This window comes from Rhamphochromis sp. 'chilingali' (assembly GCF_963969265.1).
Source record: "Rhamphochromis sp. 'chilingali' genome assembly, chromosome: 19".
NCBI lineage: Eukaryota > Metazoa > Chordata > Actinopteri > Cichliformes > Cichlidae > Rhamphochromis > Rhamphochromis sp. 'chilingali'.
The window spans coordinates 10719374-10739340 of NC_137946.1; the positions used below are offsets into that span (position 1 = coordinate 10719374).

Below are 19967 nucleotides of genomic sequence, written 5' to 3' on the forward strand. Positions count from 1 at the left end.
CTCAAACCTTGAAGCAGATGAGCCACTACTCCTCTGTCAGCTAGCAAAAGCAGAAGCTACAGATCTCACAGGTGCAGACAACAGAAGAATGCAAAAACGTTGCCTACTCAGGTGAGTCGTGATTTCTTCTGCGACATTCAGATGGTAGGGTAATAATTTGGTGTTAACAGTGAAAGCATGAATCCATCATGTCTTATATCAAGGGTTCAGGCTATTAGTCATGGCTTAATGGGGTAACTCGGCCTCAAGAGTCGGTGTCATGCAGGTTTTAGATGTGTCCTTGATCCATCACAGCTGATTTAAATTGCTAAATTAGCTCCTCAACATGTCCTGAAGTTCTCTAGAGGCCTGGTAACGAACTAATCATGTGATTCAGGTGTGTTGACCCAAGGTGAGATCTAAAACCTGCAGGGACACCGGCCCTCGTGGACTGAGATTGCCCACCCCTGCACTAGAGCAGCGTTGGGATCCGCAGCATTAGTAGATTTGTATCATGTGTGTACAACAACTGTGTCAACATGGACCAAAATCTCAGAGCAATGTTTCCAGCACTGTGGTGAATCTCATGGATTTTGTTTTTTGAGGATTTGCCTGGAAATTGCCCTCCACCCCATCACAGCAAGGGTAAAGGAAACATAATGTGCTCTTAGTAAACATACCATTCACAGTTTTCATTAGGGGAAACCTCCATGTACAATGCAAAACAATGAGAATTGCTGAGGGCAAATTTGGTGTTTAAAAAGAAAATAAGATGCCAGAACACTCACGGGGGATCACATTGTTCTGCCAATTACACCAAATATTATCCTGCTCCATTACTGAAGACCATACAAGTTAACCGGACTCTTGCCCATGCTGCTGCCTTTAAACTGGACCATGTTCCCTGAAAAATAAATGTTTAGGCATACATTAGTTCAACACGTAATTAAAGCAGGACAAACTGTAACTGTCCAAACAGCATAATGCATAGGTGTAATATAAAGTTTAGACCACCATCAGTCAGCTGAAGATACTGGAGGTTAGTTTAGCTAATTTAGTGTACATGCTGCAAGAAAGTAGAATGACACGTTCTCTTTCAAGTTGATTTTGTAATTTTTTTTATTGAATAAATGATTTTAAAAGGTAACAATGTTTAAAACTACATGATCTTCACAGCCATTGCTTACATACTCAGATAACCCATCTATATATATTCTTTCAACCCTCCCCACACTTGTCTTTTGCAATTTTTTGCTAATTTCTTTTTTTATGTTTTTTTTTTTTTTTTTATTGAGTCATACTATCATAATAAATGCCCATTTCAAGTCTTGTCACACTAACAGCTATTCAATAGGAAAAAAGGAAGGGTCTAGCTCTACAGGGGTTGGATTTGAAGTTCCCAGTTCATATTATTCCATCAACAATTTGTCAAGTTACTAAAGCAGAAGGAAAAAAACAAGGATCCAAAATGTTTTTTTGTTTTTTTTAAAGAAATGAAATAAAAGTTGGTATGAGGAGTTACACCAGGTAACCCTCCCAGCCCATCAGGCCACTGCAACAGAAAAAAGTCATTTTGTACAGTGACACGTCTTAAGAAGTCAGTGTCTCAAAAATTCAGAACATAGAAAACCACTAAAATAATTTTGAAACTAGATCCAAAATATTCCTTTGAAAAGAATTTATTTTGATGTACAAAAACAGTCATTTTCCTTTTTTTTTCTTAGGTTTTTTTTTTTATAATAAAACTCTCAAACACAAGTGTATTGTAGTTCTTATTTCTTTTGTCATTATTATTATCATTATTATTATTATTATTATTATTATTATTGATTCATTTCTTCTTTTTTTCTAAATTCATCTATCAGTGCGATTGTATACCAGTGCAGCTACTGGGTCCAGAGTAAAGAAAACAGGCTTTTTCATCTTTAATGGCATAAAAAATAAGGAATAAATCCATAGTTCATACAAAGTATAACTGCTGGTCTTTAGGGGGAAAAAAAACATTTATAAACCCATAAAGCTAGGAGGCACACCATGGGATTTTCATTTTTGAAAATTATAGCAATAATAATAATAATAATAGTAATAATAATAATAATATTAATAAAACAAAACAAGTAACAACAACTTGCAACCATTTTTAACCATCCTTGAGGCCAATTACGGCTTCAGAGATAGAGTCAATGAAAAAAAATCATTGAAAAATTGAGTTGCTTATTAAGTCAAGACAGTTGAGAAAAATCGCACATTTAAAACAAACGAAAAGAAAAGAAAGAAAAAAAAAAGACAAAACATTTTGTCAATTGCAGGGTTTTTAGTTTTTTTTTTGTTTTTTTGGAAGGACAGGAAGCCAGGCCTGAAGAGCAGCATTTGGGCATGGCCGCTGGCATCTTTGGTTCAGTCAAACATACGAAGGTAACACGAGCTTGAGCATTCCACGAAATATGAGAATGACCACGCAAGGAATGCTGAGGCTGAACTCTAACCCTGGTATGGAACCAAAACACAATCTGCTACAGACAAACTACAAATGTCGTTCCATAAGATCCCATGAGGTATTAATGCTTTAAACAGTTAAACCAGTACAGAAGCAGGACTGTTTTCTGTGTCCTTACGTAAAATATTAACTCTCCGTCCCATTTTAGGAGATGCTTTCCTTCAACGTGGCTTAAAAACAGGATCGTTCACTAGTCAACAACTCAAACTCTTTGAGGAGGTCAAACGATTCAGCAGCTAGAAGAAAAACTAAGGATTTGTTGTTTTCTTTTAAAAAAAAAAGAAAAGGGAGAAGAAGAAGAAAAAAAAAAAAAAAAAACAGCATCAAATTTTGCAGGAGGCTAAAGACGACCACGACTACTGTCACCATCTACCGAACGACATACATCACACACCTTGACAAACTAGGCCATGAGGCTGGGCCACAGTGTAGGGAGCGATCAAGGGGAATGAGGTTAACTTGTGACTTCTTGTCCTTTCAAACCTGCAAGGGGTGTTGACTTGCACTGGTAGGAAAAAAACTAAACAAAAACAAACAAAATACAAACAAAATAAAAACACCTGTTGAACAGATCTGCATATATCAAGGATAGTAAAGGTAAAACATGTAAGATTTTCTCTTAATATATCACTGGTAAATTGTAATGACGACCGCAGACAGTACATTCCATAGCCCCTGTAACGTGTTGCTTCTGGGACTTTTCCTTCTTCACTATATTCCGTATTTCCCATAGGGAATTGATCCCAAAATAACCCACAGTGAACTTCGTGAAAGCAGAGGTTGCTGGGGGCTACTGTATGAATTGGTGACTATCATACTTCGGTATTAAAATGTGCCGTCATGACTCATTTCACAGGAATGTACTAAAGAGAAAATCTTATATGTATCATCTTTAAGTATGATATGATCAATGAGTCCGCATGACCAGTCACGAGATGTGACCACCCCAATATGAGGTCAGATAGCACCATATTTGTCTTAAATCTCTTAATGGTTAATAAGAGTGTGTAAGCCATAGATCAAGCATATCATGGATAAAACCATAGGTCTCATACTCATACATACATGCAACAAAATACATTGCATGTGTATACAAAGACATATGTAAAAGAGCATGGTCAATTTGGTTTTGCAGCAGAAAAATTCAGGTTGTGCTGTGTTTAAATGGACCAGGAAATGACCACCTGGCTGTTCCTCCTCGTCATGTAGTGTACAAGGAGACGCAGTTTGAACACCACAGCGGCTGACGTCACCTTTAAGAGCAGGGGTTGGGTTTTTTTTTTTTTTCGCCAGCTGGGTGAAAAAACTGAAGGCTGCGGGCATCCAGCTGCCCTCTTAGAGAGAGCACTGGCATTCTAAAGCAGGAAAACGTCATGTGGCTCTTTCCTACGCTGTGGTGTGATGATGGAAAAGAGAAGAGCGACAGAGGGACACTCAGGGCATCATCTACTGGTCCATTGTTTTTTTTCCTTTCTTTAAATCATTCATTTAAGGCAACACAACTGAAATCTGGGTCATTTCGGGTTACTGTGGATGGAGTGCCAAAAGCCCTTGACATTTTTGCATAAAGAAAAAAATACCTGTCAGTTAGTAAAGGCTGTTACAAAGAAAGATGTTGGTCAAGTAACAAGAACCTCTCAAAAATTCCAGTTAGCGAACTAAAACCCGAAACAAGCGACCCGCACGACGATCCTCCAAGACTCAAACGTTCTGACAAGTAAAGCCAAGTATCCAGGTGTGTGTGCGGATGAGACTCACAGCAAGTAAATATCTGGATGGGAGATGGCTTGTTGAGTCTTTATGTGTAGGCTTTTTCATATATACGTAGACCTCGACTGCGAGCCACTGAGCCCCGTGCAGAGAATCTGTTCCAACTAATTCAACTGTGTTTGCTTCAACCTGACTGCCCATACAAGCTGACAAAAACGTTACTAGCGCCGTGGACACACAAACAGGATCAATGGGATCTCACTAAAGTACTGGAGCAGAATGGCAGTAGTGCAGTTTCAACAACTACGTTGACTGGCTGCACTTCTAAACAGCACAATGACATGAACGTCTACATGACACAAACATGGTAATGAGATCACTTCCTTTGTGCGTCTTCAATGGATCAAAATGACAGCTTTGATACATAATACTTTGTGGACGAGTGACCATTGTTAGCTATAATGTAAAGAGACGAGACAATCTTTCCCCATTAGCGTGGGCAACATGCAGCACATTCAGCAAATGACTAAACCCACCTGGTTTGACAAGTATATCAAGTGATGCGGTCTGTCTCGAAACTGGTTTTGCATTCAGAAGCTGGAGACTTGATACATCTACCAGAGGTTAAAGAATGCAAAACCAAACAACGGACTACAAAGTGTGGAATAGAGAGAAGACATTATGGCTTTGAGTAGTTATAGCATGTCCCTGTCAAGTGACTCCCTGCCAGTAAACTCAGAAACAAACACATACGTTCAACTTAAATCTAAGTATTACTCAGCCATGCTTTTTGGGGTGTTTTTCCTCCCCTCTGTAGGGACCTGTAGTTGTGCCCGCTCCCCCTCTCCAATGCAGAGAATTTTACACTGTTTATTAATAAATCACTGTGACACGATTATCCCTGGACAAAATGGCTTCCTCCAGCAGTTACTTTAAACTGAAAGAAGTTAAAAAAAATGATTAAAACAAAAACCGATAAGGGACACAGCTGTTCATGGTTTAGAGCTTCCACACCAAAACACTACAAATACTCAGAGGGGGAGGTTTCCAAACTCTTTTGTAGGGGAATCTTTAAGTATCATCCAATTTCTACTAGTTTTTTGTCTTGTGGCAGACCAATGTCTATATCCACACACAGAAATCACACACACGATTGTGAGCTCAATCAATAAATATTGCCAGCAAAAGCTGGTCAAGAGCCACCACAATCCTACCATCTATACTTTGGAGTATACATATTCCAATACATAGTTCCAACTACAACACTACAAGAGTTTACAAGCTAAAACAAACCTCAGTCTTTTTTTTTTGTTTTGTTTTTTTGAGAGGAATCAAGAAGAGACGACAGCCTTTGAAAACTGCAGTTGCCTTGCTACATGGTGTTACATGTTTAAGAGTAGGTTAACGTAAAGATTAAGAAAAAAAGAAAATTCTTAGTAAATGTAAAAATTGTAGCAAAGCTTAAACAACAGAAGCGCGAGACTAATCCACTCGAAGAGACTTCCTTCCATCCACAGACTTAAACACCTGATTAGGTTCGCTGAAAAGATTAATAAAATCTAACGTTTGATTAAATTTCCAAAAATATGAATGAACGGGGGGTTTCAGATATAGGAATACATATGCTGCAAAAACGTAACCACAGGCAAAGAAAAGGAAACGTGTGGATTTCTTGTCAGAATCAAATAACGCTTCGTTGCCACCCGTTGCCATGTCAACGTCTGGGAGACGGCCAGCATGGCAACGGAAACTATCATCATAAAATGGTACAGTAGTAGAAATAGCTAGACCAGGAGGGGGCGGGCTCTCCTGGGAAAAGGTCCGCGGAGAGGTCCAATGATTGGTCATGCGGCTCGCTGTCAGGAATAATGGTTGTAGGGTGGTAGAGGGTGCCCAATGCCATTCTGGTAGTGATGGTGCTGGCGGTGGGCGATGTACTCTGCATAGCCCATCGTCATCTTCTCGCTACGGTACCTGGGGACAAAAAGAGATGTGTTGTGATGGCTAACTGCTCTAATCCAGTGTTAGGAGAGTCATGATCACTCTCACTTTGCTCTTCATATACAGTCCAGTGTCAGTGCTAAAATAGGCTGCATGTTCAGTAGCTATCAAAACTAAAGCAGCAGGCCCACAGATGATACTTTACTTGTATGCGTGATTTCTTTTACTAAACCTGACTCATACAATAACCATGATGCAACTTCCTGGAAAGAATTACGTTTAAAACAAAATTTACATAAAAGATGGATGTAGGCAATGTGCATCACACGTTGGCTAGCAACGTGAACATTTTCTAAACTTCAAGCTCAGCATTTCCACTGTTGCCATCTTAGCTTTTTGAAACCAGACATCAGTATCACTCAAAGAGACAGACAGCGCACACACTGCAGTAAACCATACATTAACTTTCTTTTTTTTACTAAAGGGGACCATAAGTTACTAAATGAACATCCTGTTATATTCAGCAAGGCTTTTAACTAGTAACTGAGACCAAACAGGAAGATATTTACTGAGGATATAGATTGAGGAAAGTCAGGGACATCTTTCCATATATTTCAGTACAACTGGTCTTGTTTGCCACCAGGGGTCAACCCTTGCTGGCCATTAAAAGATTACAGATTTCTAGCACTTCTGTTAATACAGTCTGCTAATACAGTCTACAATATGGACTTTAGCTGTGTTATGCTAATGAGGGCTAATGTGGCCTCAAGAAGGGATATTCAAGCAGAGGAGAGTCTTTTTTTTTTTAGTGTCCACGAAGTAGCAACGAAAACTGCAGCCAGAAATTTCAATTTCACTTAACCTCCTAGGACCTGGTGTCCGCATATGTGGACATCACATTTTGGGATGTCTAGACCAAAAATACTACATTTTTCTCTACAAGAAAATACAAAATTTAGGTTAAAAAAAAAATAAATCTGCTAATTCTTTGTTTTTACATTCATCAGGTCCCAATCAATCCAAATAGCAAAGAAAAATTCAAAATGCATGTCATGAAAGAGTTCGGGTTTTAGGAGGTTAATGGGAGCTCTAAAAGCAAATGAGTCACCGCAAACTGATAGTTTTATACCAGAATATATTTAATATTTTATATTTACATCTAAATATTTTATAGCCTAGTGCAAGGCAGAATGCATTACTGGTGAAGTTATGATCCTGATTTTTATATTACTGAAGAGTAAATAGCAGCTAGCCACAGTAACTGGATGCAGCTTGATAGTGTTAGCTGAAACTTTGTCCAAAAAACAAAAAACCCTTGGACAAAGCCCCTTGAGCTAAGGTTTTAAACCATTACTTCACATAACAAAAGGGTGATGTCACTGTGGTTACACCCATCTCTTACATCCTGGGTTTTCTTCTTTTGCCTGCCACTGTCTCACTTCAGCCTCAACAAAAGTGGCATGGCAGTTCCTGGAACATTTGCACATAGTTTCCTCAAGAGCCACAAAAGGTTTAATCAACAGACTCAACATATGCCTTTTCACATATGCACATAGGTACATCCAGACACACTGACGTATACAACTATTTGTGCTGGTTCTGTTAAGCCTTGTGCACGTCAGGTAAAAGGATCTAAATGAAAGTGTGCTGCAAGAACAGAGTACAGCAGTGACGCATTAATGTTTCAGCATTAGATAATTCAATCAATTAAATGTAATCTTACCTGGTTAACTTAATGGTCTTCCTGAAGTCATTTGTGATGGGAGCTTTGTAACCTCCCTTTCGTAGTAAGGAATCTATGGTTTGAATGTGGTCCCAACCTAGTTAAAGTAAAAGGAGTGAAAAGCAATTCCACATATTCCCTACTCTGTTCAATACAACTCGGTCTTTATTAAAAGCAGAGGAAGCTAGATTGTTAGAGGCACAAGAAGATCTTACCTTGCTCCTTTGCAACCTCTGGTAGGTAGGTGGCGGTGCGTTTTGATCCTTTTTCATTGAAAAATTCTATCCTAATACCGTGAACACCCACCTAGAATTCAAGACAGGCACAAAAATAAATCCCTATAAATCTTTTCATCCAATGAAGACAGAGCTGTGGAGAAACAGGTTATTCCATTCAAAATGCACTTCCAAGTTAATGATGGAATCTGTTTTACATTTTTCATCTAAATGCAATGTACTGCATGGTTGAAGCTCCAGTTTATTACACGATATTCTCATTTCTGTTCACATATTATTCTTAATTTTCAGTCTTCTGCTGGAAATTAAAACTACAATTAAAAAATGGTACTATTGATCAAACTGTAGCTCCAAATCATATTTATTTTCACAGATAACAGCTGGTAAAGACATCTACTGATGTTTTGGAAAAGCATACAGCACCCAATCAAACTAATCCAATTTTGAAAGCCAGAAAACTTTAATTTAAAGCAGACTTTTTTCTCTTTTATAAATACAATGCTTTAGAACTATGCTGCCACTTCAAGAATGCTGGGTATGCCTTCAAGTGACAAACCCAGAAATAACGTGTGGACACATTCGTGTACAATAATAGCTTGAAGAATGAGATGCACGTGAGTCTGCATCAAAGCTGCAAAGCACCACAAAAGTGCGGGGGCAAAAGCCTGTGCTCAGCCATGTTCAAGCAAATAACATCTCTTACCTCCCAGTCAAGGTAATCACCGACGTCTTCAAAGTTGGTGAGAAGAGACACTGAGCAGAAGAGGCGAGGCAGCTCATCCCTTGTCATAGGGGGGAAGCGGCTGTCTTTAAGGGCACTGGAGACATCAAAGTACAAAAGCAAAACAGCATTACAAGAGGTGACTCAGCACAGGGATTCAGGGTGCTGGTATGTAACAGATATAGTAGCACACTTTGCAACAGAATGAAATATGTTTTGCTTGTTTTGGGGGGGGGTTTGTCTTTTTTTGGGGGGGGGGGGGGGGGGGAGACGACTAGTGGACTTTCCATGTCCACAAGTCTGTGTGATATAAATTTCCTCATCAGACAGTGACTGTGAAGACCCATTCGGATGGCCAGCCGGCCTGTTTTGTTTTTGTTGACTTGTCCACAGAGAATTTACATTACAATGTATCAACTGCACATGCACCTCAGGTGGCGTTCTTCAAAGGAGTATGACAGGAACGACTATTTAGCCATCGGGTCTCCAGCTGTCCGCATCCACAACAGAGTATAATCGAGGCAGTCTCAGTTACACCACTTGCACCGTTTAGTTGTGACTCAACTTCTCTTCTACGACTGGCCATAAACAAACCAAGCCTATTTAGGAGTGGGGATACAAGTGCACAAGCTTGTAATAAAGCATACTTGCAGCCATGTTGAATGTCGGATACTGCCTTTCATGAAACCAGACTATTTGAGGAAAAGGAAAAGCCATCTCCTGAACATATTTAACATTTACAAGCTAACTGACAGGTTTTAATTCTATATGAGCTATTTATCTGTATATACTACAAGGATGTCAAAGGAACAGAAGCAGGTCAGCACTGCTGCTTTCCACAGTGGCAAAAACCAGTAAAAGGTGGTTTAGCCTCACCAAAAACATGAATTACACCACTGTTTACTGATAACACTAGTGGAAGATCCATATGTCTGATTACCCCACCTTTCTTGAATTGATTGGGAGGATCTGACGCTTTTCCCATGATTGTTTGCTTAGCATAAGATGCTCCATTCCCAACAACTTTCTATCTATTTATTTCCTAATCCACTACGGTTTCTTGATCTTTTGCCACTCAGACAAGTTTTTGTGCAGATTGCACACTTTTTAATTGTCTTAGGCCTAGAGCTGGGCGATAGAACGATAACGATATGTATCGCGATATAACTTTTACTCGATAGAGAAATTAAGCTATCGCGATAGACCTCACCGCTCTTGTCCTCTTAAAAAAAATAAATAAATAATAATAATAATAATAATGTCAGCCAATCCAAATTAAGTAGCGCAGAGCCGAACCAATCACAGCCGCAGCGTCACGTCACGTGACTTGTTAGTACAGCACAAGTGCCAAGCCGCACGTGTGTTTGTTTGGGAAGCAGCCAGCGCGTAATGGAGCCAGCGCGTAATGGAGGAAATGAGTGTGCCGACTAGAAAAATCAACCGAGCGTGACCGAAGAGAAAACAGATGATGGTTCCAATGCCGGAGAGATTGTCGAACGGAAGAGCCATAGAAGTTCCGTAGTGTGAAGGTATTTCGGCTATTTCAAGTCTGACAAAAAACAGAGTAGCGTGTACTGTAAATTGTGCCGAAAGCAAGTCTGGAAATACAATAAACTGGTGCATGCGTCACACTGCGCCACGTTATTGTTTCGGTGAAATGAATTTCTACAATACTGTTAATTCTACTCTCTTGCAGTGTTTAAATGCTTACATATACACACAGTTACTGTCCCTCCACACATACGACTCGGTTCTGCTTCTATGCCCCAGCTTTGTTTACTTTTTCCCACCGAGGCTTCTAGACTTCTGATTGACCAATATTTCTGCACGGTTAGGAATCTAGCGCCACCTGCTGCTTTGGCATGTTCATAGCAGCGTTTTCCTTCATTTCTGCCTTTATGTGTGGACGGGATTATTTTTTAAAACGAAAACGGAAAATCTCCGTTTTCAAAAATACCCGTGTACGTGTGGACGTAGCCTCAGACTCTGACTGGAAGCGCTAATTCGTCATTCGGCTTTTGTCAGACTAAAGTAACTGTTAAAACTGTTTGAAAAGCTCAGCTATACAACAAGGAGAGATTGAGAATTTCCTTTTAGTTCTCAGTTTATTTGATATTGACAAAAGTTAGTCAATTTTGTCTGTTCTTCTGTAAAACAAACTAAGATTTATTTTTAGAATTAATATTTTGTTTCTAAGTGGAATTGACAATTTAGTCTGTTTCATTTGTTCTATTTTGAAACTTAAACGCTTTAGCGGCTGTCTTTTGTGTAGTTTGCAATATTTGCCTTTTATTTATCTGAAAAAGTCTCATGTTCCTTAAGTACATCTACCCTGTTGAACTTATTATGGGAAATAAATATTTAAATAAAAACAAGCTGCTGATTATTTCACATTTTACTTGTGAGCAACGGCACATTTAAATCTTACAAATATAGTTATTTGGCTTATATCGTGATAGATATCGTTATCGCCTGAAATGAAAAAAAAACATATCGTGATATGAAAAAATCTCATATCGCCCAGCTCTACTTAGGCCTTTTTTCAGCGATTTTGCCTTTTTCTTTTTCTTTTTGCTTTGGTCATTCATAATCATCACAAACGGGGGTAGTTAAGACTTGGTGAATGTGAGTGTCATTCTACAGACACGTCTTAGCAAAGACCAACACAGCAGTTAAGACCAGCTGTTGAAACTTATCCAAGATCCTAATGGAGATAGATTACATGCCAACACATACCACACACAGGCAGTGTAGTTCAAGAACAGTGATGCGTGGCACAAATGTCCTAACAACTGCTAGTGAATGGTGCACTTTCGTGTTGTTTAGCCTTGTCGCATGGACAGTGTTATGGCACCTGCACTGAGACAAGACAACTGCATTTTTGCATGAGCATAAATGGTTATGTAGCATTCTGCTTGACAAATGACAAACACAATGGTGGCACTGCACATTCAGAACCTAAACAGTATTTTTATTTGTCTTCTTTAGACAAAGGTAAATCTTTATGTCGCTTGTTTTTAATACCAAAAGAAAAGGTGGTCACAAGATAGGAGACCTCCATGTATCTCCAGAACAGCTTCAGTCCATGTTGGCATTGATTCTCTCAGTGTTTGGAAGTCTACTATAGGAGCAAAAACACTGTCCACAGTGTTCGGCATCTGATAACCGAGGGGAAGAACTAACGTCTTTCCAAAAAGCCTACGATGACTTCTCCTTATTACACCCTTCAGTGATCTGCATTCCTGGGATTCAAGGGTTCATGTTTGTCCTTTAATCACACTACTTTTTTTTTCCCAAATAGATGTCATTAATTCAAACCTTTACGGAAAACTAAAGAACATTATTGTGGAATATTTTCCAAGCCCCAGGATCAGGAATCAAAGACAAACATCAGTTCCACTCAAAACGCAGCACAAATGAAATTTAAAAAATAAATGAATTAAAAAAAATAACCTTCAATATGACTTCAATTTACTCTTTTTTCCCCACTAATAACATTTTGTGCCGTTTCTGAATGTTTCTTCTCTGTGACAGAGGTCTGCAGCTCTGAAGCACAAATTAGCGAGTCCCCATTTTTGCTTACCTGGTAAGGGTGTACTCCCTGAGTCCTGAGTGCAGATTCATGGCAGAAAATGTACCTATACAACCCCTCAACCGCTTGTCTCTGCCTATTTTCCATGTGACAAACAGCGGGCTGAAAAACAACAGACGAACAAGATACTGTGTTAAAGTAGTTGAACATTAATGTGTTTACACAAGATGAGAAATGCCTACTCAGGGCTTATAAAAGCTCATTAGAAGTACACATCGCCGAGTTTTTTGCAGCTAGTAAGACAGACCTTTTCACATTGGACTGAAATGGGACAAGTGTCTCACATTATTACGGATTAATTGTCATCAAAGACTTTAGCCCATAGCACTGGGCCATATGTCCAGCCACAACAGAATAACCCAAATCTCTTTTTGAAACAATGATTTTCTACACTTACTACATTTTCCAGCTTTTATGGTAGCGGGTAAAAATAAAAAATAAAAATAAAAAACATACTGGAAAAAAGAAACCAACTACACAAGTTTTTTGTTTGTTTTTAAATTCCTCATTGGACTCACTGTGTGGAAAAACACCGAATTACTTAGTTACATGCTGTTTCACTGGAGCCAAAAGTGCATTAGGCAGAGAACAGGACAGTAAAAGGTACACACCTCCTTTTGGTTTGCATACATTCATCAAGCATTGCTGAGTACAACAGTCAATGCTGGAAGGCATCATGGCATGTCCATGGCAAAAACCATGCAAAACCGGGTGTATGGCCCATGGAGAATTATGGAAATAAGAACACACACCCCATCTACCCTGCATACCTTTTTGTCATCTGTCCAATGTGTGTCTGAAACACTATACTTAAAGGGTTTTTTTGTCATCTATAGCTTCACATTGTAAAAAAACGAAAAGAAAATAATAAATACATAAATTTTATATACACACACTATATATGTATATTGCATCATGTACAGTCATTTGATTATGTAAAGTTTTATTCTCACATGCCACTGTAGGGCTCCAAATGATCTCTTTCCAGATTAAAACCACCAGTCAGATTCTAAGTACAGATAAAAATAATTCAGCATTCAATTCAAAATTCAGCATGACACTTTTACAGTTTAGCTACAAAGGTTTCACAGTATTATTATATCCCTGCCAAATTATTCAGTGACAGAACAGTCTTTTCCAGCATCTCTGAGTTCACTCCTAAAATATTGGACATGCGCAAAGCCTAAGAAAAAAAAAGGGTGTGTTTTATCTGAAAACATTTAAATGATATTTTATACAAATCAAAATGACTCCTGGTTCAATGAAGTTTCATTTATCTAAAAAAAAAAAAAAAAAAAAAAATACATTTAAAAAACTAAAACTTAACTAGTTTAAGTGGCTTCAGCTGGCAACAGAAGTGAATGATTTTCTTCCGTTAGATGGTAATGTAGTCAAAAAAGGAGCCATTATTCATTTATTTTGGTAACGCAGTGGATCAGTACACTCAGAAACTTAGCATGATTTCTACATTTTAATTTATTTATTTTTTTTAAATTGTAAACCTTAAATTTCAGTGGCTGCTTCGCTTCACTTCAAAACTTTTACAAAATTTGTATCCAATAAAACATTTTATTAAGCAATGCCTACCCATTCAACATTGCTCATTCCTACTAGGGGTCCACTATGCGTGTAGTTCCCAAAGCGCATATGGATGCATCTCAAAACCAGCTCTCTGCTTTACTAACAACACACGCCGAGTCTATTTTTAATGGGAGCCGGGTCAAGCTGCACAAACCAGATGGTGAGGGCAGGAAGTCAGATGCAGGAACGGCACAGAGCATCCGGTCTGGAGTTTCAAATTAACCTCACCCAGACTAAAGGGTCTGGTATGATTTGAAAGAACTGAACAAAACGGTCACAGTTACGAGCACGCCATATTCCTGCTGTGTCAGCTAGCAGCTAGTCAGCTAATTTAGCTGACGAGCCTTGCTAACATGACTGTGGGAGCAGCTGGTGGACGGCATAATTTATTAGTCTCCTTGCAGTAAAAATACAGCAAATATATTTTAAATACACTCAAATATTTCATTACATTTAAAGCGGATGCTAAATAGCTGTAAATCCAAAACTAGATAAACAGAAAAAAATGCAGACAATGTTTAATGTTGTTTGATCATTGAAATGGATGCACGGGAAACACAACAAACTCATGTTTATGTCTTCAGAACACACATTTTTATCCCTCAAAATTTTGATATCATCACAACTAATGTGACTTTGCAGAGCTGATCGACTAACTGCGCAGAGCAGTGCATCTATGTCAAATACAGCAGCATTGTTGCAGCATTTAAATAATTCAAACTGACAATGGCCCCAAGAGAAGGGCATGTCAAGGGCACCCAAGACCATGAGTTGCTCAAACCTGTGGGAGTTTTTCTGTGTGGCCATTAGCATGCTACATTCCTAGACACGAGTACATGTCTGGGTTTAATCTGAAGGTTAAGCCCTAGCCCAATGCTCAGCCTTAAAGACTGGCCAGCCAGAGTTAAAAATGGACAAGATTTGTGCCTTTAAGAGAGGCTCCCAAATGTAAATATTGCATGATCACTTCAGTAAATTTGTTCTGCTGTGGAGAATATACCCTTACTGCAATATTTAGAAAGTCAGCACCAAATACTCGCCATTTATTAAACTGCATGACACTTTGCTGGACACGGAAATATTCAGTAAATATGGGATTTACCAAGGTCTGTGCCCCATTGCTGGCATTTCAAATACTCATACTCTCCTTGCAGTGATGCACTTATCCTGATTACCAACGCAATGTCGCTTAATGTTTGAGGGGTTTTTTTTTGCTAAGAGTGGACAAGAGACTGTGGAGTAATTTGCACTAATTTTTTTTTTCACAGTTTTTCCTTCTCCATAGTCTCTTATTGGGAGGTACAACAGAAAATGTGGGCTTGAGTGTATCATCACTGGAAACACCTATATAGGCTGCAAGACCAGTATGGGGGCCAACATGAGGAGAATTCTCTTATGAAGGATTTTTGCATTTGTCAGTGCAGTCCTGGAATTAATGAGCAAAAAAATGACTACAACTTAAATATGAAAAATAAACATTTTTTAGTTTTACCACCAAGAATGCATTTCTTATTTAGCTTATTGTGCATTAGGTAAGTCTAGCAACATAAACTCTGGCCTAACAAGCTCTATTTTGTCAGAGACATGTCAGGTGACACCCACCACTGAGTTTTGAGCAATCTGTATATTTGAATGTGTAAGCATTTCTGCCTACAGTTTTCTGACATGCAGTTGAGAGAGACTTGGAAATGTCTGACAGACTTCGAGGATGCCCTTTTATCATTAAAGATTCCTGCAAGCTGGATTTCCTTTCAGAGGTCAAGATGTCAAAATCAGCATCTCTGCATATTCAACACAATAAATGCAAATAAACACTTGCAAAAAGCAGTGTGTACAGGGGACCGTTTGCCATGGTAGGTAATGATTTCCATAAACACTGGAATGTTTGAGCTGGTAGATACAAACAACCCACAGCATGCATACACCCAACATGTATACAGCAATGTAATTTATTGTCTGTCTAAAGGGATAAGAATGCCTCTGTGTCACGTGACAGTACAATGGAAAGACAAGATTTCTCATTATTTTAGTAATGATCACACAAGATCAAAAAGTTATTTCAAAGTCATCTGGTCTATTATATTTATAATGGTTAATGAAATTGTTGGGTAGGGCTGCCAATGTAAACAACCGTCTTACAGGCTTATGTTGGGTTAAACAACCGCAAGCCAGACGCTATAACATAAGGTGGAGACAAAATGTCTCGGTTGAGGGCGCAGGAATCATACATTTATTGATTTTTTTAAACAATTAATACAAAAAACACCTCGTTCAACGAATGCTTCGCATGGTTAAACAGCGAAACAGTTAAACTATCTTTTAGCTCTATTTATCTAACGCCGCCACTGCTCTTCTTTTATCGCCGGTTAAATTAAGCAAAGATTAGTGCTGCTAAGTACTTAGCAAGCACCACCTTTTCTTTGTTGTTTGGTGCCAAAAATCGGGTATTTTTATGTGTTTCTACACTGGTCTTGTCCACACTACACAAAAACTTGCTGTGAAACCCGCCGGCTGGTTTCGTAGTCATGGTAGCCGAGGTTCTCAGCATATTTACCATTAATTTAATTCCTAAAAGCTTGTTAATACTTCGTTACTAAGCTAATGTAGCTCAAAGCTAAGCCTAGTATGTGGCAAAGCAGAGTTCATTCAGGGCGACTTAAAATATTCTTGATATTAACATACAAAATATTAAAAGTTAACACGTTGAGTCGTATGTTTCACCTAACGAAGCTATCGGTGTTACACTAAAATAAAGTCAACGACGTTATCTTCGTTCAAACCTCTATGATTTTAGACTAAGTGGCTAGCTGGTAACAGCTAAAGCTAGTAGCAAACACCCTTAGCTTACGTTAGCAGTGTTATTAAAGAGTTCGTCTGACAGCACTGTAAACGGTTTCTTTCGCAAAGTGCCAACAGGAAATATAAGAGTGACCTTTCACTCTATCCAGTGACATAAAAGATTACTTTATAAGCACTATATCAAATTCGCTGTAGCGTTAGTGGTCAGCTAGTTTAGCGACAGGCCAGTGTAGACAGTCTCTTCGACAAGGCCCGATATTCCAACTTGGCCAATTCAAGCTGTATTCGCGAGCTTTTCGGTGTAAATTCACGAGAAGCAAAAGGGTGTTTCGAAGTGACAGTTTGAACAGAACCCGGAGCTGAAGCCACGAAGCGTGCTGCCACATACATTTTCTGGGAGAATAGCATAGTGAGCCTTTGACATGCAGCAAACAACAGCAGACAAGAAAATACTCACTAGGGATCATTTGTAAACCTGGGTGTTCTCGGAGGTTGGTATCCGTACAGATGGCAATAAAGCACGTCAAAACAGAAGCAGCACATCTCCGCCGAAACGACCATTTTTCTGCCTCCACTTCCCGAACCAGGTCCTGGGCTGAGATTCGGGGAGAGGCCGGATGTATTATATCCGGCCGGGGCTGGGGACAGAGCGTTTGTGCCGCTGCTACCACTACTACTACTGCCGCTAACGTTACCCCCGGGTCCCCCCAGGCCGTTGGCTCGGCTCACGTTCGCCGCCGCTGCAACTGTCGCGGAGGAGCCAATCCCCAGCTCCGAGCCACAATGTCCGGTTCCTGCCACCCCGCTTCCCGCCCCCACCCCGCCGGGACCCCCTGATCCGGGCGATCCCGACAGTTTCTGCTTCTTCACCCCGCAGCACCCGGCCGCCATCTTGGAACAATCTGCACCGACACACCGCTTCCGACCCATAACCGTCACCGCGGGAAGGGTGGGGGGGAACGCCGACCAGACGTAGAAATCCCACTGCGTTGATACGTACGACGGACAATACTCCACTTTCACTCTTTTATTTTTTGTCGGACGACGAAATAACCGATGTGGCGAGAAGACTGCAGTGTCACCCTAGCGTTGCCTTTAAAAATGCGTGACTTTGCTACGGAAAATCCATAGCTGGGATAAGCAGTTTTTTTCTCGAGTAGTCAGCCAGTCCAGCTTTGGATCTCGGTGTTCCAGTGGATCACCTATAACGTCAACTCCCAGCCTAATAGCCCCCCGTTCTCCCTAACACGACACCATCCGCATCCGAGGAGATCACAGTCAGTCCCCCTTAAAACACACAAGTTCAGGGTGGGCACGGTCCGAACAGGCCGCAGATGACAGTAGCCAAGCGGTCCAGATGTGAAGCCGACAGCCAGTGCGCTGTAGCCCCGCTGCACACCTCTCCAAGTGGAAGCCGGGAGCTTGAGTACGCAGGACCCATAAGCTTCAGCACAAATTGCGCACAGTGTCTTGGACAGCGTAGCCCCTCATTGCACCAGCTTGTTTGCTACTGCCTCACGAACTTCTAATTACACAACAGGCCCAGTATGTTGGAATTCCAGACGCTGGGATAGCGCAGAGTAAAATGGCATCTGACAATGCAGGGTTGTCATGGCACAATGAAACGCGTCAGCGCCCAGCAAGTCATATCAGTAACGTTAGCCCACAGTTTGCACCTGCATGATGCCTTTTTCTTGAATCTGGTGAGAAGGAGGGGGGAAGAAATCTCAATAACACCCCCGCGTCAAACGGACAGCTGAAAGTTTTCAGTATAGGTTTGTTTGGAGGTTGTCATCCGTTCATGGGGATACACAGAGAAGAGCATTCTAGTCCGTGAGCCGTGAGAAATCCTCTGGATTTGACGAGCCCCGCATTCGTCTCTCAGCTGCTACAATTCGGTGCCGTTTGGGTAAAAGCCCTGTGATCAGTCTGTGGGCACGGGCATCGGTGTCGTCGGCACACCGGAACCGGATTCAGAAAACGTGTTGCGCCCACTTGCTACACATAATGCGTAGCTTCTGGTGTATCAGATTTGCAATTCAGAAGAAGTGCACGGGGCCGTGGAAGCATGCGCGCTCTTGACGTCCATGCGTGTGTATGTGTATATGCGTGCGTGCATGGTAAAGTATCGGTGCCGACGCCCCCCAAGTTATAAAAGGCATAGGAGCCGACTGACTGCTGTAAACTGATTTGACAGTGTCTGGATTTCACAGCGCTGTGAGTTCGGATAAAGTTACGCACACCGATGCACGTTCTTTTGAGAAACTGCCTCTAATGTAATCTATTCCGAGTGGCCGATTTGAAATGTGGCACACAGACATATCATATGGCCGCTCTCGGGGCTGCTGCTGCTGCTAGAAATGTCGTGGCTTCATCTCATCCAGGACCCTGGAAGAGTAAACAAATAAATACATCCACACACGTCTAATGTCGAGTTCTGTGTTTCCTGAATCGTTCTCTTACCCCACCTCCTTCCCATTCTGCCCTTCAGTCAGGAATTAATATATCAATAAAGAACGGAGTGGGTAGACATTAAACACTGCATGTACAGCAGAGGGAAATAATGCTTAGATGCAGTTGGGAAAGGACATCTTCTTTTCTACGGGCTCTGATAAAGGATGTAGACAGTGAAATTAGCACCTTCACTCCCGTATATTCAAAATACTTGCAGTCAGCTACACAAATACACCTGCCATTAGGTTCACTTTCATTTGAAGGGGGATCACTGATGTCTGTCATATTTAAGACAAGTATTATTTAGACCATTTGCTGCTTTGAACCAGAGTCAAAAAACCAAATTTTTAACTAGATGCTTTGACCAGATTCAATTACATTTGTTTTACAATGTACTTTGTAAAGAAATTACATGCAAAATTTAGATGTGATCAAATTAATTAAAGTCAGCATTTTGGGCTTTGCCTGTGTGTAGGTCTTATCAACACCTACTCCATGATGCAAAAATGAACAAAAATATAACATTCTCATAGATATGTGAACATAACAATAATAACAGGCGACAGTAATATCATTATGACCACAGTGAGAACTCAGCAAAACAGAGAAGTCAAACCACTTATTTACCAAGCCAGCTCTTCCTCATATTCTTTGTTTTTTGTTTTTATACAGCTGTGTGAACATAGGCAGTGACATGCAAGTTTTTGTTTCCTCTGTGCAGTTATTCCGCAGTT

General features: G+C 40.2%; 1 protein-coding gene across 1 annotated transcript; it reads right to left on the reverse strand.

The window, feature by feature from the left end:
- Positions 1-1080: 1080 nt before the first annotated feature.
- On the reverse strand, positions 1081-19109 carry ammecr1 (AMMECR nuclear protein 1). Its single transcript, XM_080866069.1, has 6 exons — positions 17237-19109; positions 12391-12501; positions 8790-8904; positions 8066-8156; positions 7851-7947; positions 1081-6160 (listed from the first exon to the last, which is right to left on the reverse strand). Exons 1-6 carry the CDS (start codon positions 17707-17709, stop codon positions 6046-6048), a joined length of 1002 nt encoding a protein of 333 aa, XP_080722195.1. The 5' UTR covers positions 17710-19109; the 3' UTR covers positions 1081-6045.
- Positions 19110-19967: the final 858 nt, after the last annotated feature.